Raw genomic sequence first — 26,204 nt, forward strand, 5'->3', positions numbered from 1 at the left:
TTAGGGACCTCAGCAACAGGTGACACCCAGGTGGAGCATTTAGTTCATTCAGAATTATCTGCTCAGGTGCATCACTTTCAGTATAATGTAAATCCAGCTAGAGCATATGTGATATAATGTGAGCATAGAAACTGTGTTTCTCTGAAAGTATAATTGTTTTTTCTATTTTCCTTTTTTTCTTCCACAGCAGAGTCATGTCTTCCAAGCAAGCCACATCTCCCTTTGCCTCTGTGGTTGATGGAGATGATGCCATGAGTCAGGAGCACTTGTCTTGGGAGAAGGAGGAGAGCGCAGAGGCCCACGGCACACCGCAGCTGCCCCTGCACAGCCTGCTCCATGGAAAGGCCCCTGATGAAATGCAGCCACTCAGCAGTGTACCATCAGAGAGTGACTGGGACAGCCTGGTGTCAGCCCAGCAGCGCATGGTAAGATATGACAAAAAACATCTGATCAAGTCCATACTAATGTCTTAGATTAGGCTAACAACTAACCACTAACACGATTAAATTAGAACCAGTCTTATCTATCTATCTAGCCTTATCTATCATCATTCCTTGGCTTGCTTTGGAAATCATGTTGCTGTTAAAGACATGCTTTGTCCTTGATATGCATGTGTGTTGTTTTCTTCTTGTGTGCAAGCTACATCTGCAGCAAGACTCCAGACGCTGTACATTCTAAGTACAGAGCTGCTTTGATGTAAGCAGAGCGAGGAAGAGCACAGGCACTTGTGGGCTGTAGACACAGGAGGCAGGTGGTTGTCTGTGACAGACGGGTCTGTAGTAAAGAGACCCAGAGGGCCTCTGAAGTAGCTCTGCAGTTGGCCACTGAGACCTTCAACACCTCAACATTGCAGTACAACACACACGTGAACAGGCACACACAGTCTGACACATGAAAAGCCTGTGCAGCAGCTTGCTCTTCATAATGCTATAGGGTAAGCTGACAGTGTAGGGAATTGACAGGCTAGTGTTCTTCATCTGTGGTATATTACAACAAAACTTACATTTTAAGATGTGAAGCTAAAACACTGACCTACAATCAATCAAAGGCAATCAGTTACTACTACTACTTGTTAGTTAGAAATCTTTGTAAAAGTGTTAAAAATAAATAGCAAAAACACACAATTAAATATTATCAGCCTTAATGATTAAAAAAGGATTTTAAAAAGTCATGAAAAAATTACAATTAAATGCATTTGTACTATAAAAATGATTACTATTATTATGTAGTGCAATATAAAGTGTTGCTTTATATAGTATAAAGTTGCTTTGAAGTAAATTAAAAACAGATAAAGTTGTGAGGAAAGGATGTAAAACAAGAGTAAAAAGAGCAAAAGCGAAAAGAGAGATTCATTTTAGAGAAAAGGGAAAGGCACACGGTGGAAGGAATGAGACTGTTGCTGATACCTGACTCTACTGCTGTGCCATGCGTCTGTGTGGGCTGTGCCCTGAACCCACGCCAGCTGATTAACCCAGCACTGCTCCACTCCCCTCAAGCACTCTCCACTGTCTCTGCCACGCTGCATAATCAGCCAGCACAGGGCTGGGGAGGTGCAGAGTAGACCGGTTGGTCGTGCCACCCTGGCGCTTGGTACCAGACCACCCTACACACCGCTGCAACTCTGCCTCAAGCTCGACATGCCACACAAGGATGAGAAATTGGCACTGTCAACATTCCTGTCCCAGTTTACTGCATTCCTGACTTTTTATTTAGGATTGTCAGTGGCTCCAGACGTGGTTCTATCATTTAGCCATGCTGTAATACACTCTGTTATCACACTGTTGTTGATTAGAAAGCTCAATTTTCTGTGATAGGCGTGCTGTATGTATTGGATACAACATGTGTGTCATGTTTATTTTCTTCACTATGTGGGCTGAGGTTTAAATCAGAGATAACTGTTCCCCCGTTAAAGGCTGCAACTCCTGGCTGCTTAGCTACCTTCTGCTTTCTCAGACTCCACAAACCATAATTAACACCACCTTCTGTCAGACGCAACCCTCAGCCATGGTCTGTGTGCTGACTATACACTCCCATGTGCAGAGTATTCTCTTCCTCCCAAGCCCTCCCCCATTCTTCTACCCCTTTTCCTTCATGTCTCTGTTTGTGCACAGGGAGCACTCAGCCAGTCAGCCAGAGACAGGACCCTTAGTTAAATACTAAACCATACACAGGTGGGACTGAAAAACAACAACAGCTCGAGACAGGACACAGATTTACGATGGCTCAAGGCACTCAGCTGAGAATAGGTCTCCACTAGAAAATGAACAAATTACACAGCAGTCACCCGAACACAAATGCACACTCAACAGCAATTTGAGAGATTACAGTTGGGAGGTTTCTCTGTGTAGTCTCTGCAGATGAAAAGTAAAGCCTGAGCACATTATGGATATTCCCTATGAAAGTGTACCTCATCATTTCATCTCAATTTTTCACTTGTCATATCTCATTTTCTAGAGCAGCTAGCACTGTTGAAAACACAGAAGGTGCCGTATGAAAGCCAGTGAGGAGCCATTTGATATGGCCAAATCACCCCTGTGCTGCAAAAACCTAGCAATCACTGCATTTGAATGCGAAACTGTCAAAAAGCTGAATGGAGCCTTGACAGAACACAGAAACACACTCATCATTTAATACAAATCCCATCCCTTGTTGCCTTCCAACTGAACTTTTGTTTGTCTTACAGGAATCTGACAGCAATAAAGTATGTTCCCTGTACTCCTTCCGGAACAATTCCACTTCCCCACACAAGCCTGAGGAGGGGGCCCGGGAGCGAAGTGACCTGCTGAGCGGATCAGCATTTGGAACTCCGGAGCGCCGCAAAGGAAGCCTGGCAGACGTAGTGGACACGCTGAAGCAGAAGAAGCTAGAGGAGATGACAAAGACAGAGCAAGACGGTATGACTCCGCGACTGTGTTCAGGCGATGGGCGTAGTAATACCTTCTTCTTCTTCTTCTTTAGTCTGACTAATCCCAAATCTTATGATTTTCCCTCTTCCTGACTGTCTGCCTCTTTTCTCTTGTATCTTTCCCGTCTCACACACTCATGTGGGCACACACAAGTCGGCAATACTGACGTTACAGTGTTTCCAGTTTGTTCTGAACCTCTTCCAATGTGACAAAGACTGTGTGGCATTGCACCTCAGCATAAGTGTGGTCTTCTTCCATGCCAAGGAAAACTCTTTGACTATAAAACTCATAGTGCTGACCTGATGCCAGGAACATTACCTCTTTTTATTTGGTTACACAAACCACTTTTCACTCCGTGCAGTTATTCATTAGCGTTTGCTACATGCAAACAACTTAAGTCCTTCTCAAGGATTTTACCTGTGCTTAATTAATTCCTCTTTTTCATCTTACTTTCATGACAAGACATAGAGAAAATGAAATCCTTTTCTGTGCCAACAGTTAGGTCTCTGTTGTATCGGCACCAGTTTCACCCGGCTTGACTCTTCCTCCTACAGCCTGCAGTCTATCAAGAGTATGGCGGAAAAACAAATATTTGAAAGAGCTGCAGAAACACATCCCCCTTCTTAATTAGGTCTGTAGTAATATAACTACATCCAATCAAATGTTAAACCCCCTTGGGAATGCATGTGTCTCATTTAGTGTCTGGGGAGCTCTTAGCTTAAGCACTTCATCAGATGAATAAATTAGACCTCTGTTAGCCTAAAAATAATTTGCCACTTCTTTTTTAAGTGTTCGTTTGGCGATCTTTTGTATCAGAGCATCACAGGCCTGATATGAGGCTGATTATTTGTGTTGTCATCTAGATTAAAAAGGACGGAACAATAATTTCATATTCAAACACCAATAAATACCGCAGTCATATGACTATTAGCAATTTAGCAAAACACATAAAAATAAAAAACAAATTAAAAGTTAGAGGCCTTTGCATTGTTTCCCCATGTAAAAAGAGTATTAAGAATATACAATATTGTTGCGATGTGTGTGCAAGAAATTAAAAAATGCTGCTGCTTTTTGATTAGCTGTAAGATACCATAATATTTCATGTGTCTTGTTCGTAGCGGAGTTGATCTTCAGAGCAGGAATGTCGGCGGTAACGGTAGCGGGCATTATGGTAATGAGCCCCAGCTGGTGAAGGCTGGTTGTTGCAGTAATTTAAATGGTCAAGTGCAGCTTGTAATCCAGGGCCGTATGTTGGCACAGGGAGGAGAGGGTGCTTTAGAGTGCCATACAGCTGTTTTAATCTCCTGTTAATAATAGTGACTTGGTCTGCCTCATGTGCTGTGTATCATCACCACCAAAATAAACTCCCCTGTTGGAGGAAATTAGTTTCTGAGCAGGGAACACAGCAGAAGACAAGAGGCTCACAAAGTTCAGTATGCTATCCCCGAGCTGCGAGAACTGAGAGATACTCTGTTGTTGAGAGCACTTGAGGAAGCTTCAGTGGTGATGATCAGTGATTACAGTAAAACGGAGGGAGAGGGACTCTTAGAAGCCGCCTAAGGAAAACCTCACAGAAACCTTTGAGATATCGTAATCTCATGTCTTTGTTTATGGAGAGAGACGCGGCTGGAAATGAAAAGGGCAGGATTAACCTGTTAAAGAGCATGCAAGAACGTCGGAGGAGCCATTTGTTGTCTTAATGATGTCGCTAATGTGCCACAAGCAACAGATGAGCTAAATATATCGCTTATCTACGCACGACAACTGTTGTGTCTAATTCTGCTGCTTCGGTGCCTGCCTGGTCGGGATCACCGAGGTCCTCAGAGACTTTTCACCATCTGCTACCATTCTTCTCTGGGCTTCCTTGCCTGGTCAAGCTAGTTCATTGTCCTGATGGACTGAGGATAAACGCAGTGACCTCAAGTGTAGGGGGACAACAAATGGTCTGTAATTGTAGTAGAGACTTTTTTTAAACATAGTACATTGCTCATACGTAGAACATGACAGTATGGTGAGCCCTAAGTATTATTGTATTGTTATTGTGGTAGTCTGGTTTTAAACTTTAAGGAATAAGTAGATAAAACTAATGTCTAAATTAATAGAGAGGAATATTTGTTCAATAATATAGTCTCCATTTAAGAAAATAATTGACAAGATTTCTCCATTTACCATGATGTCTAATAAACATTACAACAATAGACAGCTCAGTGTTATGGGTATCATTCCTCCATCCCTCCATCTCTATATATTGGTACCCTTTCACCTCCTCTATCCTCCCACCCTTACTCTCCATTTCTGGTCCTTAAAGTGCTTTAAGTGCTTGTGACTGTGCTAATGAATGAAAATGTCCTCCCAGCAGCGAGCACTGCATTTAGCTGAATAGTCACCTTTGCTGTAAAAGCTCTATTAGGCCCAGTTGCCAGCAGGGCTAACGATTGTGCCCCATGTTTATTTACTAGGTATTGTAAATGCATTATTTATGGATAAGTCTCCAGACAGCACTTGTCAAGAGTTAAAAATGTCAGTATAAAGTATTAGGGTGAAAAAGAAAAATAGCCACCATTATAAAAACCCAAGGTGACCTTGATTTGATTCACGTGCAATTAGAACAGTTTTATATAATGCACTAAAGTATGAATCAATACTGTGCAAGTCAACACAGAAATACTTGTGTGCTGAGTCTTTATGATTGTCCCCAAGACAAGGACGGGTAATTGGGTTTCAGTCTCCTGTCTTTGCTTTTAGGGATTTTCCTGGGCTCAGTATCTACTTGTTGAATCCGTGCCAGTAGAAGAAGCAATGAAACGGATGCTGTAATAAAAAAAATTGTGATCCTTTTTGTTATTAACCAATATGCTGAAACAGACGTATTCTGTATTTTTTGAGTACTGTAATTGTTTAAATGAATGGTATGTAACTGGAAAACAACGCTGATTCATTTTTTATGGTACCATGCTGGCTCCAACACATGCTCACTCATGAATATGGCTCTGTTTTGGCTTGAATTTAAGAGCATGGGTAAATTGTCAGATCTGCAAAGAGCTCCTCCACCTTTTTTATTGACTAACCTACATCTCTCATGGTTTTATGCAAATATTAGTCGTTTTAATTCTCAGCACAAATGAGAAAATCAATCACTACTCACATTTTCCTGCCAATGATAGCCTGGGTTGCTTAGTGTCCTGAATCCTGTTGAAAAGACAACACCATAAGAAATTATGTTCTGAAGATCACCAATCTGAATTTTTTGCAATCTTTAATTCTAGAAAAAATGATAAGCAGTCACAAATATGTTAAGACTAAAGTAAAAGAAATAAAAAAAAAGAGAAAAAAATCTTTCCGTTAAGACTGCAGCCTTTTTAGAACAATCAAAGTGCATACAGTAGGCGCTCCAGTCGAATACTCAACACCTGCAGCCCTTTGACAGAGTCGTGCCTAATTAGCTCAGGAAAGAGGAGCCGCACCACCAGCTAAACTGCAACTGCTTATTTTAATCTAAGGTAGAAGGATATTTAATAGCTACTGAGAAAAAGAGTTCCACTATTACAGCGGCAGGTAACCTTACCATTGCTCGTGGTACAAAGCAGCGCAGCTGGATGTGCCGCTGGACTAATTGTGTGTTCGGGCGTCGGTCAAATGTGCAAACTGTATGTGGTTCTGTGTTACCATTTAGGCCTGCCCTGCTCTCTCTCCCTGCCTTTATCACCTCTTCTCTATTTGTAAGTGTAATCCCCCTGGCGGGGTTGTGTATTATCACTGTATAATGACTGTGTAGTAGGTGAGTGTGGGGGGAGTGATCAGCATTGTGAGAGTAGCCCGGGGTCATTATCCTCTATTACAACACACCATGTAATGAGATTCAGGGATGGGTGAAAGCTCTAGAAGAGAATAGGATCAGCTGTAAGCCTGTGGTCTGATTAGCACTGATGAACTCTTGACTCTGTTGTAACACTGTCCCCCGTCAGTGTCACAGCTCCTGCTGAGTCTACACTGGAAATTGGCTGCAGGTGTTTGATGGCATCAGTAGGTTTATTTTTGGAAGTTCAAACAAAGCAGTAGAAAGAATTGCAACAAAAGATTTATTATTGATAGTCAATATCATATATTACAAATGATATACCTTCCCTCCCCCCATGCCAGACTGATGCTCTTTCCACCCTCCTGTTTTAGTTCCCGCCCTTCTCCCCTCTCGTCTCATCCCAGCTGCTATGTCATCTGGTTCTGCTTTATCCCACCTAATTAATAGGAATCTTTGTTATAATGATCTGAGCATGAGCCTCTGACTCTATGCATATGCAATGAAGGCTGGAAATCCAGTTGCCTTGGTTGCAGATTTTGAGGCCTCCTCACACATACGTAGCTGCCTCAGACAGCAGCATCCTAACACATAGTGTAAGGCCAGGACCTTCCTGGCAGGACACACACACTGGCCAAACATCAATCAAGCCCCAGCATTCCTCCTGTGTGCGGGGTCCCACCTCCTTTAATAATCTGTTGTTTGTGTCAACATGATTTCAACAAGCTCCTTTATTTGATACAAGTAATCTATTTGATCACATAGCCAATACCAGCACGTGAATGTAAATGTGTGTGTGTGTGCATGCTTGCAGATTATACCGTGTCGGGGGGCTCTCTTTGAGTGTGTGTGTGTGAATGTGTGTGTGTTCTGTCTTGGCCTGTGGCGTGGTGCACCAGCTCAGCGGAGCATCGCTCTGGTCTGTCACTTTTGTTTGAATAGGTAATGTAGATCTGTTCAGGCTGAAGAGACATGAGCTGGAATCGCTTGTTAGGACACATGATCAAAAGTGGCTCTCTGCTCTCTGCCAATCAACCCTCTTGTCACCCTGTGAAGCAGACGTTAAATAGATTTTTCGGCTGTATGCCGCGGGCAGCCTGCCAGCCTGACATGTGAACTTTCACCAAAAAAAAAAAAAAGATCCCGGGCCCCTTACTCCTCCCCTTTTTTTTAACTCACCCACCCTTCTCTCTCTCTCTCTTTGCTTTTCCTCTTGTTCTATCTTTTCCCACTGTTTTCCCTTCTTTCCTTTTATATGTTTTCTCTGTCATCTTGTCATCCTTATCTGATCCAGATCAACATTTCCTTCCTCCTATGATTTTTTTTCCCTCCTAGCCTTTCTTACTCTCAAGTGATAAAGTTGCTCTTCTGTCAGACTGAGATCAGAGCCCACCGGTAAATGGAATGACTGCATGAGGGGAACAGGCAACTCAGAGTGCCTGGTCCACTGCTGAATTATGTATTTACTATCTGTTCCAAAACAGAGCCCTCGCATAACACAGGCGCGTCCCCATAGGGCGATGGAGGCCAACACAGGTTTCACTTTACACAAGCTAAGATATAGATTTTGTTGGCCCTTACAGAACGGGAACCCTTTCTGCTGTCTTGGTCATTCAGATGACAAAACAAGCAGCTGCTTCTTCAATGTGCCATTCTTTGCATTCAAGATCACCTTCCCTAGTTCTCATATTCCGATTAGTCAACAGTAGCAACTGCTGTGGAGCATTCCAGGGGCCATCTTCCCGGGTTTCAGCTGTTGAGCGTGTCCCCCTGCACCCATGCAGCACAAAACTCCCATTGTGATCCTGGCTTACTGGCTGCACAGGAACCCCTTGATAGGAGGAAACGGGTGTCTCTGAGAGACAAATCGCAGCCAGGGCTGCACAGAGGCTTGTTTGTCCTTACATACTCACAAAACCCTCACACTGGTTGTAGGTATGCCTCTACCACCCCATTTATAATGAACACCACAGAAACGAAGGCAGTGACATCACTGCTTCTGATTTGTTTGTTTTTTTTCATGGAAAAATTTTGCTAAACTTTTGTTTTTGTTGTCAAAAATAACAATAGTATTGCACAACATGGCCTGGCTGACAGGTTTTGGAAGGACACAGGATGGTGAAATGTTGACACATAAGACGTCAGAAGTCATTAATGGTACTATATTAGTCATTGGGCTAGGGACAAGGAAGATAAAGAGAGTCACGTGCAGACAAACTTTACAAGAAATGGGACGAACAGAGGCTATTCCACGGTAGGATGTGAAGCAGAGCGAGGGCACATGTGTCCTGCTGTGTGTGTGTGTGAGAGAGATTTGTGTGCCAGCTAAGTATCACTGTCCTAGCTGTGGCATTCAGCTCCTAGGCATTCTCCACACATAACTTGACAAAAGAACCGGTGTCATCTGACTAAGGATCAAAATAGTGTGAGTGTAACTCACACCCTGGGCACAGACAGCCTCTGTGGCCTGCTAATGATTTCAGAGCACATTTCAGGCTTGTTCTGTAAGTCATAAGTACGTCAGCCATCCAGCTAAGAGATCTGCCTTGACACAACCAAACATGACAACCAGCGTAGATGCAGCCTATTAACATATTTGCATTGTGTTTTTTTCTCCCCCAAAACAGATGCATGAATTTCTTACAGCAAACTTTGATGTGCTGCCTCTTGAACAAAGAGACTATTTAATCAGTAGTGATGAAACATGTGTTTCCTCCCACTCAATACTTTATCTTTCTCCTTGTTCAATAAGATTACATGCAAAAGGAGGTGTGATGAAAATGCCAGAAGAAATGAATACAAATGTGTTTATTGCACTGCAGAGCCTGAGTGCCAGTGGTGATCATCATTTGATGAATACCATCTCTCTTTAGCACAGTACCTCTAGTTTACTTTTAGAAAACTGTACTGAAGCAGCTATTAATATGCAGTTGATAATTATGCATCTTCAATTGCATTGACGTGGTATTACCTGGAATTTGGATTAATAATTTGTGTAGTACCACTAGGAAAACAAGATTAGAACATCTTTTGACTTAACAGAACTCGTCTTCCTCTTTTTTTCTTTTTTTTTTCCACTCATCTCGCTGGGTGGGTGGCACTTTGCTCAACAAAGCCAATACTGGAAGCCTGTTGTTAGCCTTCCCATTGTGAGCTGGACCAATGAGCTCAGTCTCTCATGAGAAGCAAATTTCTCCATCTTTGCCCAGCAGGTTGCTGCCCGTAAGGGCTCTGTATCCCACAGAAAGGGAATGGGCCGACTGAAAAAAAAAACAGCTTCTATTGTCGCTGAATTTGAACAACAGCACATTGAAACACTTAGCTGTGGGCAAATGAATAGGGACTTTCTAAGAGTTGGAATGCTTAACCTTTCGATATGCTACGCTTACTTCATGATATATTTACATTTTTCTTAGCAAGAATCATAACCAATCATCAAATCAAAGATGTCTTGAAAGTGTAAAAATAACTATTTGACACACATATGAGAAAAAATATCTATTTATTTTTCTCTTCAAGAGATAACATTATATTAAAAAAAGGCGACCTTTGATCTCATACTCCATTTAGGAGTGTGCATTGGATACTCTGGCATCTAAGAAAACAAGTTTAATAAGTAACTTTAATTACAGAAACTTTAAATATTATCTAAAAATGTTTATAACCTCATTATAAGTGTAGATTTTTCCCAACAAAAATGGCTGTTGACTTCAACTTAAATAAGAATGTGCTATATAGTTGGAGGACATTCCCTCCCACATACACACACAGTAGCACATTTCAACCTATTCACAGTCTGCCTATTGCCCAGTTTATTTATGTGATTTTATTTATTTTTTTTTAATTTCTCATCATATGGTCTGGTCTCTGAAGCACATCGTGGGTTGTCCAGCGTTTATGAAATAAAGTTTCAGTGTCTACACCAGACACTTGGCTTCACTGCAAATTGTAATGCATTCATGTGGATCCTATTAGTCTCTTTTTGTCCTTGTAGAGTCAGACACCCATTAATTTACTAAATCACACTGAACCGCCATGATCACAGTACTCCACGTTTTCTTCACACGTCTATTAATTTAACATAGATGAATAAATGTGAATGTTTTCGAGCATTGATTAGCAGGAAAGTTTAAATCTGACAGTTAAATTGCAGGGTACCCAAAAAAATCCCCTCCAATTCAAGGTACCCAGTAATTTAATTTTTGTGTGAAATTATTATAATTTATTACAGTGTGTGGACCGTAATGATTACTAACATCAAATGGAAATTATAAATTGAAATTAAGTCTACATATTTCTCTTCGTAATCTTCACACGTTCTGATCCCCTCATCAGTGTCGGCTCAGATTCCAGAAGTAGAGTGTCTACTTTTTTCTTTCTAGTAAATGAAGAGAGGACTATATCACCATATGTGATCTTATTTATCTCACCCACTGCCCCTCAGGACCATTTTCTTGTGATGATCATGTTCTTGTAGCCAAGATGAAAAACAAATACTTTAATGCTGCACTTTTTAAGGCACTATCGTAATATTTGATTTTTCACCAATATTAATTCACAAATTGGTATAGAGACACAGAGTATTGAAAATTATCTACATTTTAATAAAACGTCCACTTCTCTTTGACCTTGTGAGGTTCTTTTTTTTATATTTACTATTTGGTCTTACTTAATTTAATCAATCATTGCAATTGTTTGTTTCTCTGATGTTATAGAGTGCATTGTTATTAATGCCCACATGCTCAATAGACTCCCTCTGCTGCCTGAATAGACAGTTTAAAGCAAAAGAGGGGAGAGGAGAGGGAATGAAAAGTTCATTTTGCTATCCAAGCATTTAATGGTCCTAGTTCTTAAAAGTGACCTTGTGGGGTAGAAAGCAGAGCAGCACAGCAGCTCCTTCCAGCTGCACACATGGCATCCATCGGGGGCACAATCACGCACAGTCCCAACACCTCAGGCTCGGACATATGTTGAGTTTTATTTCATTCTTCTGACATTAATCCTATTCACCAGCTGTTCTGCCAGCTGCCACTCTCCGGCTTAAGGGGAGATTGCAGTTTTGGGGGCTCTGAGTACTGGTTTATCTTGGCTCCTCATCTCCTCACGAAGTTTTGATTGGATTTTTTTTCCTTCTACTTCCAGGTTCCTTGAGTTGCATACTTCCCTGCAATCTTCCTCTCTCTTCTAACTTCTTTGCTTTTGTTTTTTTCCCTCTCTGATTCATGCAGATGAGAATTTGACTAAATCTTGGCATTTTCTGGACCTTACCCTCCTAAGTCTATGGCAGTGTGTCTTCAAGATACGTTGAAATATAGTATATCTAAACACAAATACCAAAGCCCCTCTCTCTCTCTGCAAATAAGCAACAGAAGTTGGTGATGCATAGCACATCTCAACATGTAATACACTAGTCTCTTGTGTGCTCCTTAACTTCTCCCACTTTTTCACTTGAGAAAGCATTTGCAAGGAATCACAGCGCTGAAACTTGCTTACCCCGTGGTCATCTAACAGCATTTCTGTAGGATTAGCCTGGACATGGCCTCAGCCTGTACAGTTATGATTATTGACATATTGGGTCTGACATATTTCACATTTATGTGCATTGTCTGGAAGCATACTCAAGTGTTCTCAATGTCATTTCTGCTGAAGTACGGCCAGGCAGTCTGTGAGCAAGGGCCGCAATGAATTGATCATTGCTCACTGCTCACTTTAATAATTCAAGCCTGATTGCCACAGAGTGCCGCAGTAAAATGGATTGGGAGAGGTCACATGCTGCTCAGCTCAGGAGGTGAAGCCTCTTGGGGATGGTTAATTCATATATGCTTGATAGACACGTGTCCTATTTAGAGAGGTCAGGGTGCTGTGTGTGTATACGGTTTCTTAGAATGGGCAGGTCACCACTGTGGGATTAACATGCTGGTCAAAGCAGATAGTGTGTTTCGCAACTTGAGGCAAAAGAAGCAGGAAGTTACCTGCACATTTCTCTCTTTTTTTTCCTGCACTGTAGTTTTGACCTGTGGTTGTACGGCTTAGACTCTAAATTCTGAAAACCTCAATTGTTAATGGGGAGATATATGGCTTTAATTTAAAACGTTCACAAAACATCAAAGAAACTGTGGACAAAAAGATGAATCGATTTAACTGCACACTATGCTAAACTACTCTTAATCTAATGTTAGCCCTCATCTTTAAAAAAGAAAAGAAAAGAAAAAGAAACTCTAAACACTTTTCATTCATGAAATACCTTTGAGAAAAAAAAATTCTACTGAAAAACTTCTACTGACCTACGACCTGTTTTAGAAACCGGCGTAGTAAAGAAGGTGCAGTAAGAAATAGGAAGGATGGAAAGAAGTGAAACAGAGGTCTTCGCTGTCACAACTTCAGATGAAGCACATCTTATCGTATTTATAGCAACTGTTTACATGACTAAACAGCACAGACTAAAGGTGGCTATTGGAGATGTTCACCAAGTGGAATAATGATTAGGTGTCAGGTAAAGAAAGCCCACCATGAGGTACAGGTGCTTCACAATACGCTGACATGTCTCAAGGAGCTGGACCTCTTTATTTATGCATGCCAGCACTAGTAATTACATATTAAAAAGCTGGAATTATTTAACTACACCAAAGAGTCTTCTAGAAATGGTGGAGGTTATTACAACTGTTGACAACGAAGGAAAGGTAATTGCCTGAAAATGAGCGACAACGCAGTGTTGTGCTCAGAATGTTTTTTTTTCCCCTTCTCCCCCCAGATCCCTCTTTAGCATTTGCATTGTGCAGCATCACCCGGGTGTGTAACCTATTGCGTTCCGATTGCTCCCTTGCAATTAGTGCCCTTTTTGTCCTCACTTCAATAACGCCATGATTATGGAGACTTCAGGAGTATTTGCAGCATCCAACAGCTGTTGTCTCAGGGACTACCGGCTGAATGACAAAAACATGTTTTCTCTCTGCATTTCACTTCCCTGCCTGCCTCTTGTAATTATTATGTTTTATTTGGTGTGATGATGGGGTCTTGTTTTTAGTGTGTCTGTGATTAAGATATTCAAAGGACTCCTTGGAGTGTGTCACAGTCATTTTCTTTTTTATCAATCTCGACTTTTGATTTGTTTCCCGTGCAGTGCGGAGTGGATGAGAAATTAGACGTTAGCCTATCATTGTCTGACTGAGATTCTGACAGTTTTATCACTGAGACAGAATCAAAGAAATATACTGTACCTACTGAATGTGGGAAATGTGACAACTTTTTTTCTATTCAAGTCCTTTTTTTCAGGATGTAGGCATATTTTAAATGTCTTATCCTACAATAAAGCCAAAATAGTGATTCAAAGTGTGATTTATGGCTCTATGAGTCACTGCTGCATAACAGTCATGTGTGTAATCATTACTCATTCCATACATAAGGAGCTTTTAGCTTTATGTGATGTTTAGATGCCGTTCCTTTGTCCAAACGGCAGGTTGTTCTCTGTTTGCCTTACTGTTACACCCCTTGCATTGTACAGAGGAAATTATTTATACGGCCAGTGTCAGCTGATCATTGATTTGGTAATTACATGTTTCCCCTTGAGGCTGAGACAACTGATATACAGGGCCAAAGCTAAAGGGGAGGTCTCGTAGTTTCTTATCCATGACTTATAGCTAATTTGACTCTACTAGATAGCCCTCTTTTCTCTGCCAACGGCTTTTCAACACAACAAACACTCAAACACAAGTATCATCTTTCTCCCGGGAGAGTATAGTGCACACAGAGAAGCTCAGAATGTGGTGGCAGACAGTTGAAACGTTTTCTGTACTGACAACACAGGGTAATAAAACACCCACTGCTGCATGTTGTAACAAACCATTTTTTGTGTGCTTTGAGGCAGTCATGGTCTTTTGAAAGATAATGGTGGGTTTTGTTGCACCAACAAATTTAGTGAGATTTTTTTTAAAGCATTGATATGTAAAAAGGGACATCGGCCTTTTTAGTCCAAACAGTGCCGGGGCATTTACTAACTTTATTGTACACACTGTACTTCATAACTCCGTAGAAATCTAGACAGCCATTTGAAAAATTAGTGTGTCGTGAATTTTTAAGATCGGCTTTATTACTGTCCAATCCAATTCCAAAGTGACATGATTTGATTTGTTTCTGGCTGCATTTATTTGTCCATTTTGTGTATCACTCAGTGATTTGAGATTTTCTACAGTTCGCACTCATCGTTTCGAACAAACTACTCAGTTTATAGCAGCAATAAAAGCATAAATTAGCAAAGGACTTTCCCTACCTTTGCATCAGTCACAGTCAATTATAGCTAACTAGCACTCAATTTACTAAAAGTATGTTTTCTCTTGAAGTGTGAACAATAAAAGACTAAATTAGATTATTAATTTTGCCATGAAATGTTGAGAGAAAACATAAAGGCAGTTAAAGTGCAGATATCATATTTCTTATGTCTGGGAGTCAGTCGGTGTCAGGACAGATAGTTGTAACTTGCCTCTGAGCTTCACTACTGTGGTTTACACTCGACATAATATTCTGGCAGCGCTGACTGCCAGGTGCCGAAATCTTTTGTTTATGTCACACCTCAACCTAGAAACATTCCTCTGTTGAGATTTATGTGGATCATTAGCTTTGTTTTTAACAGAGTTTTTTTTTAAATAGCCTAATCTAGCCAACCCATCTCAGCTTAGGTGTCTCAATCCCTGTGCCTGTTCACCCGCATCAATAAGATCACACAATACCTGCATAGGAAAGCTGCACACCAGAGATGACAGTCCTGATAAGAGATAATATGTTAAATTTGGTAGTATTAAATCAGTGATGACTATTCTATTTCTTCCACTCGAAAATGCAGAAGAAAAATCTAGAAAGGGTTCAAAGGCATTTTTCCAGTTATACTGCACCAGTCCCAAAGAAGAGACAATGAAACCCAGACCGGCTTAGTAGTCCAGAAACTGTTTCCCTCTCAATGGGAACACGTCTTGGACAGACACTCCAGTAGTTTTGTCTTGTATGTTGTTATCTGTGCTTGCTGCAGAGTGGAGGAGGTTCGTGCCAGGCAAGGGTCCACAGGGACCATTGGAATCGCTGGGGTTGGAGGAAGTTGGTCTGGGTCCAGTGGGGCGATCTGGGCTTGGTGACAAGCCAAGCTGTCTACTGCAGGGACGCTGGGAAAATGTAAATAAGAGCCTGATAAGGGCTATTGTTTTCATTCCATTCTCATCCCAGCTGAATGGCCTGCTCCCCAGCCACAGAGCATTTTATCTCAAGAGGGGGAGGGAAAAAAATGGAAGGGGTGGGTGTGCGAGAGATTTAAGAGCCCCCATAGGAAAATAAAAATAAACTCACTGGACTCTTCTCTTGTTTAAGCTAATTCCCCAGTATGTGATGTCCTACTTTGAAAGGACAAGAGCAGCAAACTCTTCTTTATAATAAGAACTTCAGAAGTTATTCTGTCATGAATAATTTGCTTTTTCTTGCAAACCCACTAGCGTATGATATCAAGGAAAATCAGGAGTCAAGTGTGAATCTCTAATCACAAATAATCTGTTATTTCATGGTAAATACAGGATGAATCAAATTCTGACATCCTCTGTCATAACCTGACAGTAATTACTATGTTGATACTAACCAGTGTTTCTATTGGCATGCGTAATTTCTCCCGAGAAAACACACAAGCATTTTAGGAAGTTGAATAGCATTCCTCTTATTAATCTAAATTCTTCGGCAAAAACAGGCTGTGGAAGGGTGCTTTGAAAAAAGCCAGACATCTGACTCATTTACTGTTTTCTTCAAGCACGCCTGCGCAAAAGTAGCTCTGCTTTCACCAAATCCATTTTTGGTTGCCTTTTTTGTCTGCGCAGTTCGAACACTGAAAGGTGTTTGAGAGTTATTTTATAGACTAATCCAGGTCATTATTCACCTCTCCCAGGTGGAAGGCAGGGAGGACAGCAGCACATTCCAGCTGTAGTCTCTCCTGGTGGAGGACTTGGCAGGTCGTGTCTGGCCCAGCGGAGGGGATGGAGAAGTGAGGGAGCGGCAGCTCTCCTGGGAGGGAGGTGGAAGGAAGGGGGAGGACTGGAGTAGAATGGAAGCTGGCACCACATTATCTCCAACTGTTGGTGCATTCCTTAATGATCAAGTGCTGGAGGAGCATCTGTGATGAAAGTGTGTGTGTGTGCGTCAGAGGAAAGGGGGGCATATGTGTGCATATTAACATATGTTCAATGTGTTTGTTTAATTCCCCGTTACACCACTTTAAAAATATGCCTTTTTTGTGCTGTAGGGGAGAAAATGTTAGCTATGGAGCTGCTCTATCTGTCTGAGGACTATGATTTGAAGGGAGTTTTGTTGTTCTGGGAGAGGAAGCTATCTCACCCAGGGGTTAGAGGCAGGGAAGAAGCGCTGAGCTCTGTTACTCCTCCTGCCCTCAACCCCTGTTTCAAGATCTGTGATCTTTGTGCCACGCGAGGAGTTAACACACACAAACACACACACAGCCTTTTCTTTCTCCCTCTCTCAGGGTCAAGGGGACAAACTGTGAGTTGGGAATTGGAAAGTCAATAAAGCAGAAGTAATGTTATAATGACCCTGAGCTGAAGATGTCCTGTCGACCCCCATCACATTGGAGGAAGTGGACAATCAAACAAAATGGTGACTCTGCTTGATCTCTCTGAAAGCCATCTTTAAACAAGGCCACAACAACTTCTGACCTCCTGTTACTCCCAGTTCCTCTGAAGTCAGTGTGCTTGTCAGAGGGAGCACCGGTGCATGGTTTGTGGAAGCGGGCGGTAGATGTTACAGATGGATAAAAAGGAAAAAACACTTGTATACTTCCTGCATTGTATAAATCCTCTCTGTGTTTGATGTCATGTGAAACTTGAATAATCCTGGTGTATGTGGGGGCTTCTTGTCTCTATTTAAACATTTTGTGCATCACATTATAATAATAACACACTGACAAAAACATACATTTCCTACATTGTAATACTTCCAATAACACTTGTTGGCAAAACTATGGTTAAACTTGTTCACTGTTAAAATGTGAGTAGATTTGATGAATCTCAGTTTTTGGTGTTACAAATGACATCACCACAAGGCAATAGATGAGAACCTGGGGGCAATCATATAATCATCAGACAACTCTGAGTAGCATTGCTTTTTTATTATTTTAAATCGTACTGAATGCTGCACGGCTTGCTCCGGTTCAGACTGGAGGCAGCAGCTCAAGGTGGAGGGTTGCTTGGGCTGCTGGTGTTTGATGGGAACAAGCTGAACCCTACACAGTGCAGAGATGGTAGAGGCCTGGGTCAGCCAGCCCAGTATGTTCTTTATCAGCTGCACCAGCGACAGCATGGCAGATTGCAGCCATTCCTCCTCTGATTCATTGTCTGCTGGACAAATGTTAATTGTTTTCATCATTGGCAGCTATGCGAACGTTTGGACGTACCCAGTCTCGCTCCTTGCCTCCCACTTAATGTGTCTTTCTCTGCCCTTACACTATCCCCACAATGCCTGCTTCCCTCCTCACTCCACCCTTAGCTCATCTCTCAACTGTCAGGCTGAGTCTCTTTTAATGTTCGCCGTGCACTGCCATCAAATAAAATACCTCCCTTTCATCTGATACACTGACTATTTCATTTAATATAACAGATTTATGACATCTATGGAATTATAAAAAGAACAAAAATATATTTTATATACAACATGACATAAAAATATTTAATTGGGAATGATCACAAATTAATTTTAATTTGATTTTGATTTTTTATTTTCTTTTTTTAGAATCTTCATGCATGGAGAAACTTCTTTCTAAAGACTGGAAAGAGAAGATGGAGAGGCTCAACACCAGCGAACTGCTGGCCGAAGTAAAAGGTAGGAATACAATTCATCTGAAGTTCCTCATTCCTATCAGGCTGACATAATGTATGTACTGTATAATATCAGAAAAAGCCTTGGACTCTGAAATAAAACAAAGGCCTTTGGCTGCCCTCCACATTCATTTCTCTCCCTTATCTTTTGTTGGAATGCCCAACTCTGTCCAAAGTGCTTTTCTTCAAAATTCCAGCCCATTTAGACCCATTCTGTAGCTCCCTGTGCTTGTCAGCAGTTTATTGTTGTTGTCCCTTCAGACGGCCCTGAATCTTGCTACTCTGCTCAGGCACATGCAGTGCGTTCATGCTGCTCTGGTAATTGTTGAACCCAAAGTGTGCTTGATGTAAACAGAGCACGGCTGAGCTGAAAGCTGAGAGGAGCCGCTCAGAGGAGAGGAGAGGAGACGGTACAGAGCCGTCTCCTCAGTGAGCTCGCGTTTGAGTGGAATGTCTTGACTCTGACAGTGAACGCCCTGCGCAGCGTATCAAGTGCACCACAGCAAAGCACAACTCAGCACTCCCCCAAAAATCTCTGTTTATGACAGGGTGAAGGTGGGCTGAGGATGGGCAGGGCCGCTACTTAGTCCTTAGCACTGACTGTTACTGAAAGCTGGTGTGTTTATACCGCACAGTAAAGCACACAATACCAGCTGGCTGATAACTCCAGGCTGCCATTGGGTCCTGCACCATCTTTCTACAGTAGTTGTGTCTTATTTGTTATTCCTGTGAGACAAATTATTTCAGTTTTTCAGTATAAATGAACATTTAACTAAGACGATTCATGAACCATGTTGATCTTTTGGTTAATTGTTCCTTTTCATAAAACATGTGTGACATACACATATAACACTAACATTATTTATTGAATTACTATTTCTCCAATTGCAGAGAAAAGGGGGAAAATGGCTGTGAATGTTCTAATAAGTATATTTATTAGCAATAACCTTAATGAACTAAAGAGTAAATCATTGCTTAATAAAGAAGATTCATTGTACCTGTCCTAGTATACTGTATGCCAGTGTAGATCAAAGTGCATGGGGTAAAATGTTTAAAATGATTAAGCCTTTTGAAAGCTGGTCTGTTAAATTACAGGCAGGGCATTTCTTCTGTTTGATGAATGGGAACGGGAAGGTTACTTGGTGGTCTGTAAACAGGTAGGGAGCCTGATAATAAACACTATGGCCTCTGTCTGTTGATGAGTTATGGAGACAGTCTATATACACCGCAGTTACAAATATAAATGCTTCTCCTATCACAGAGGGAGCTTTAGATTTTTTAATTAGCATGCCATTTCATATGACTGTAGACATTTCAAAGGGCTGCTTTGTGCTCACCCTTACAAATGTCTCTCTCTCTGTGTTTGATGTTTGCCTGATGTAAATACGGGCAATTAAAAAGAAGCCCAGGGTTGGAGATGCACAAGGTCCGCCTAATTAAAACACAAACAAAGGTACCAAGCAGAAAACACCTTATGATTAAGATCTAAAGTGTTATGATGAATCAGAGGTTCCATTAATTGTTAGGTTAAAATCAGTACAAAAGGCAAACATGCCTGTAGGTTTTCAATGAATGGAAGATAGTAGGGAATAAAGGCTGACATGCAGATAGAGACTATAGCACCTACTGCCAGAGTGGCCTTGTATATTCTATGCTGATCGCTCACTGATTTCTCAGCCAATTATACTGAGCATCTTGTTTAGACTTCCTTTTGACATTGTTCCATCAAAACCTTGAAAGACGAGTAATTGTGTTATCGCAGAGAGGCAAGTGGTGGAATCTGACTGGTGAGGAAATAATTTTGTCTTCGTTTCTTTAGAAAACAAATAAAAATGAGAAACAATTGCTGTGACAGAGTTTGACCCCAGGCTTTACCCATGAAAAGAAAGACATTCTTTTACTGCAGCTGTGTTCAAACATGCCCTGAATACTTCGTCTTGTTGAAGTGAACACGCACGTACAGTAAACAAACAAATCAAAACAATAGTATCAACAACATCAGCGATTTGCTTTTCAGCCCAACCGACCATTTACCCCTTATGGATGACACGTCTTTAATTATAGCTTATTGTCATGAGGGTCTTTGGCTGCTTAATGTGACATTTCTTCATGCTTTTCGGAGTCACAAGCATAATAATCCAGTTTAAGACAGACATGTAGAATGGTGTTATTAAGGGTTAATGATTTCAAATCTCCAACTGCCTTTTCTTGTATGCTGTTAGGGCTTAGCATCAGTAGGAGAAAGCAAAAAAAAAAAGGAAAAAAAAGAGGAGTTTGTGAAGGAGCATTAGTGGCGGATTTCTTTTCACCAGTCAATTCCAGAGCTAACTGTTTGTTTTCATACCTGAGCTTAGCTGTCAATCTGCAGGAACGATGAAATCTCCTGAACAAAACCACAGAGCAAGAAAGGGAGGCTGGCTGGAAAGGCTCCAAACCACACAAAGTAGCAGATAATAGGAGGCAAGGTGGAAAGAGAAAGAACTAACACTGTGGAAAAAATTAAATGTGGATACTCAGAAGCAACATTTCTAATTTCTCCGATATTTATCATTCATCACAGGATGTAGGCTGTTTATGATAAACCGTACTTTAATTCCTTATGTACACATATATGCATATGTATATGTATATATATATAGATGTTGTGTGAAATGTAGCACACAGTGTCCCATGCCAGATAAGAATCCTCTCTGTTGCATGCTCACTATGTGCAGGGTCTTTGAGCCTTATACTCAACAGAGCTGTTTAAGTTTCCCTGCTGAGTGGCAGTTTACTGGCCCCCCATTGGGGGCAAGAAAAAAAAACAGACACACAAACTGCTCAAGCATTAACCCAAACTGAAGGGAAATATGTAGTTACTAAATTGGAACACAAGCTGCATTCATTCTCTCAGAATCTGCTAAAAAAGAAAGAAAGAAACACGCTTAACACTGTACCCTAGCGTTTAAATGGCAGCTAGAATTCAGCAGCAGAAAAATCAGAGCTGTAGCACTGTCACAATCAATTTAAGAATGGTGTCTACATGACAGTGGTCGGGTGCTCACAGACAGTCCTGTGGCAGGCAGATAAGTGGAAGCTCTTTAGGAGGAGAACAGAGGGCAGGGCAGGGTGGCAGCTGAGACTGATTTGACGCTGGCCCTACCTGTGCTGGCTACACTCCTGCTCTGACAGAAAGGAGGCCACTGTGTGAACACAGAGCCCATATTGTTCAGTTGTTTGAGTTAGCTTCAAAACATGTTTATTCACTTTAAAACCTAACTTCATTCTTAATGGCTACTACTGAAGATGCAAATATCTCTGCATATACATTTCCAGGCAACTGAAATGAGGACGAAAAGAATTTGATTTCAAATGGTTTGTGTATTTTTACTGTACATTATGTTTATTATATCTGCCCAAATGTGCAAAAACATTCACACAAATAGCACAAAACAGTATCTGTCCAGTTGCTCCCGTCAAAAATGCCTCAGTTAGCATTTTCTCCACAACACTTCAGTCAACTGTTTGCCCTGTGCACTCAGGTGAAATATGAGCCACAGTAAATCATTATTCCTCAGGCCACATTTGCCAGATGAATGCATGTGAGTGTTGGACTGTGTGTTTTTCTCCTCTAATGAATTGAGGAATTTAGCTTGTGGCAATAGAGGTAAAAAAAAGAGAAGAATTCCTCTGGTTTGCTATGGTTTGTTCAAATAAATTTATATCATTTTCATCTAAAGAGATGGCAAAAACATGGCTGTGTTATTTAAGTTTAGAGAAAACCCTTAAAAACATTGTACAACCCTGAAAGATGTGGACAACACCTACCTTGTAGGGACCATCTCAGAAGAGTTTCCTGGAGCTTTCTTATCATTATGAGCACTGCAAAATAAATAGACTTCTGTCACTTGAGAACATTAATCTGGGCCTCCTTATAATAAATGAAACTTCCAGGTTCTAACATCTGACTGAGGTTGCACAAGCAGAAAAAAATGGCCAAGATTTTTATCACATAAGGCTTTTTGTTAGTTTTAAAGTTTGCTGTTTTACCAAATTTCCGACTTCTTCTGTGTATTTAAACACAGGTAAAATCCATCTTATCCTCCTATTCATGTTCTTTCTGATACTTCTTAATGCCCTGCTTTTATTTTCATTTTCATTTTATACCCTTAATGTTCTTATTTGAAAGGTGAAGATTACTGGGCCAGATAAATAAAAAAAACCTACTGGACCAAGGTTAACACAGCTATTTCATAAACATCCTTTCAGTGCTCAAGATGAATTCACCCTCTTCACTAAAGTCACTCTGAAAGTAGTAAAGTCTAATACAAACCATTATTATGTGTGGTCAGGTTTCTATGAGCTGACTGAAAACTAAGCAGGTGTTCTTGTGTTCTTTGTGAATACGTGCACTGGTCTCAGCTGTCTCTGCTTCCTGTTATTCCTACTATTTCAGTCTATCACTTGTGATCTAGATTAAACCCAGACAAAACACTGGCATTGTTCATACACTTATCCATCAAAGACAAGCGTCTGAAAGTCCTTTGAAATGTCTCATTGGTACAGTCCAAGGCAACAAGTAGATTCTGATTTAATTATCAGTCAGACAAAGATAACATCTAACTCCTAATTCACTTTCAAGGATTTGTCAGACAGTAAACCCTGGTCACAGTTTCACAGGCTCCTTGTCAATAGTTGTATTATTATTGCTATATGCTGCTTTATATATACTGTACATCTTCCCGGGTGTCTGATGTCTGGTTTATTGGTATCTGTATTATAAAATCAAAAAGCAGCACTTTCAATTGCTTGAAGAACAGAAGTAAAGTTTCTGTTTGAGGGTTTTTTTTAGTGTAAAGGTCACTGGCTTTCTCTAAGGAGTAATATGCTCAGGTCGAGCCTCAATCATCTTGGCTTTGATGAAGTACCTTGTCCAGTGTTATGGATAGACAGTTAAGTGCTGGAGCTTTTTACATTAGCATAATTATACTGAAGAGTGAAGCTTCCTCTATCATCAAAATATTAGTCTCCATCAGTGTTCACCATGAACAGGAGAACCACAGCAGATGAAGGGTGCTTTTATTAATAAGCTCTCCGTATGCCTATCAGAATTTTCACACTGGTTGTGAGCCATTAAAATGATCTTGATTTTTTGAAAAATTTAAGATATACATGCCCTCACACAAACAGGTTTAAGTGGTTTTTAAAATCTAAGAGGACTTTTTTTAACAAGAATATGCTGAAAAGCAGTCATACATATCATATAGGTGAGAGTAATTGTTGCCAGTGAATGACGTGCTCTTGAGTCATTGCTTACACTCGTTAATGGGGTTTTATTGGCAAGATTAACAGCTTTCATATCATGACGGAGGCAGCAAGCCAGGTAAAACAGCTGTTGCTCATATTGTCTTGGTTGTAGGACATGGAGGCACATTAACACCACATTACGGGAAACACATATGGTCTTGTAGCACTGCTGAACGAGTGTATATATTGGTTTTTAAAGCTAAATGCTGTTATTCTAGCTTTCCTGCCAGTGTAGGCTCTCAACATTTATCCTGAGCAGAGGATAAAAAGATTTAAGTCATATTTATTATCACAAAAAATATATCTTATTTAAAAATGGACTTGTGTTTTGCTTGTTTGTTAAAGCAGTTTTTATGGTGTTGGAGGCAGAAAATCTGTCTATTTTAAACACTAAAGAAGGCACCCATACATCGGCTTTCTGTGTTTTCTGCAGAAATAATGGACAAAGGGTCAGGTGACTGCAGAGTTCACAAACGTGCATTTACTCAGAGACATGCACCTTTTATCGATCGGAGCAGCGGGCAACACGCGTCTGTACAAACTTGTGTCTACCTTTGTACACACTTAAGTAGAGCGCGAAGTGAAAGAGCCTCGGCATGGAAGGCATTCAAGCTATGTGCGGTCTGTGTGTGGATACAGCTTGGTACAATCGTTGCATTTAGACAAGTCTAATTTACTTAGGATGGGCTTGCAGCATATGGAAGCATCCACAATAGCTGACTGATAGAGAGACAAAGAAATTCCAGTCCTCTGGTGCTAAAAAACTCAATTCAGATCTGGTCATAATGGCTCAGCTGTCTTAACCAAAGGAAGGAAAGAGAATAGGGTGCCTTGTGATTTTCCCCCTTTTCACCCTCACCCTCCCTCGTTTTTCTTCTTTTTTTGTGCCTGAATCTTTTATCTGTGCTATTCACTTGGGACTCTTCAAAGTAACAAGCCTCCTTCTTTTTCCCCGGTACTGGACTTGGAACCCAAATTAGAGACTGCTTGATTAGAGCAGAGAGGAGGGAGCCAAGAGAGAGGGAGATGTGGGTATTGGACAAAACAAATCGCACCCCTACAAAGTGCCTTTTATCCAAAGACCCCAAGGCTCAAATACCCCCGTCCCTCCCCAAGCAACCATGGCTCTGGCTTGTTTTTCTCTTATCATTTATTTAGTCACTCGTTGATGTTTTCTGCCCTACTTTGTGACGTTTAAAAGAGGCAGGAATCTCCAAAGGTGAATGTTGAATGGGCTGAAACTGAACAGCATGTCTTTACCGTCTTCTTCTACTATGTGTCAATCAAGAATTTTTAGAAGTTGGCCTGGTGGTCTGCCAGCACAGATTTACCACTCTCTACTGAGATCCACTTCCTGTGTCAGATTGTTATTGTCCTACTGAGCATCAGTCCTCTACCAGGAGGATGTCACAACATGTTAGGTCTGGGCCGGCTGCTGGGGTTTATATAGCGCCAAGGCATCTCTGGGTTGTCTGTCTGCCATCGGAAATGCAATGTGAGGAGACATGTTAACAGGCAGACCCCAGCCCCACTGCTGTTAAAAGCCATGCAATATGCAGGAAACGGCCTCTTTTGTCAGCAGGCTGGTCAGACACAGACCACGACTCTCCTCTTCTGTACCACCCAATAAAAGTTTTATCTGCATTTTAAAGCTGATCCATAATTTAAAGCAAGAAGAAAGAGATTTTAACACTAACCTGCCAACAAAAAACATATGCGCCTGATTTTCTGCTCAGCTGTGTACAGTCTCTAAGGTGAAATTCTTCCTCTGTGTTTCACTTATTTAGGGAATAGATGCCAAAAAGTTGCTCCCGTGTTTGTCCTCAGCTTTCACCAATACTCTGAATAATCCCTGTTCATGTATTTCCGCACTGCTTTGGACAAAAATAGAGATGAGGAAATTGTTAGATAATTATAATTAAAGTAAAGTCCGACACTGAAGTACATAGAATGGTTTGGGATTCCCACAATTTAACTCAACATCAAAACAATGGGCACTCTGTTAGTATTCTTGTGGTGCCTGTGCAGGACTAAACACCCCACTCTCAGGCTGGCCCATCAGTACCTTTTGTGAACCATTAGCTCAAGTCTGTGAACACAAAGACCAAAAATAGACTACACATAATTTTGACAATTTCATGTTATTTTTTACTGTCTTGATCCTCCTAAAGCAGTAAGTGCCATCAGGAATGTGTAATTAGGCAGGTTGAGTGGGTGTCATTGAATCCAGATGTTTTGGTTGACCTGAAGTCATTAAGGAAGCTCATCTTGGTTAAAAAAAAAATCGTTTTTCCTTTCTCTCTTTCTAAAACTCTCCTTATTTCTTTCTTCCCCCTCCCCTCCTTCCCACTACAGTATTGATAG

The 26,204-nt window shown here is 41.0% G+C and overlaps 1 protein-coding gene across 15 annotated transcripts in view; it reads left to right on the forward strand.

Moving 5' to 3' along the window:
* sox6 (SRY-box transcription factor 6) overlaps positions 1-26,204 on the forward strand; it is a 119,711-nt gene that overhangs the window by 41,788 nt on the left and 51,719 nt on the right. For 12 of the 15 annotated variants that reach the window (XM_028401169.1, XM_028401173.1, XM_028401172.1 and 9 more), the window contains 3 exons: positions 188-425; positions 2,684-2,894; positions 18,469-18,558. In XM_028401169.1, the coding sequence (XP_028256970.1) occupies positions 188-425; positions 2,684-2,894; positions 18,469-18,558 (539 nt within the window). The remainder of the gene's footprint in view (positions 1-187; positions 426-2,683; positions 2,895-18,468; positions 18,559-26,204) is intronic. The other 3 variants (XM_028401170.1, XM_028401175.1, XM_028401171.1) reach the window with 1 other exon arrangement.

Source organism: Parambassis ranga, chromosome 3, assembly GCF_900634625.1.
Source record: "Parambassis ranga chromosome 3, fParRan2.1, whole genome shotgun sequence".
Lineage (NCBI taxonomy): Eukaryota > Metazoa > Chordata > Actinopteri > Ambassidae > Parambassis > Parambassis ranga.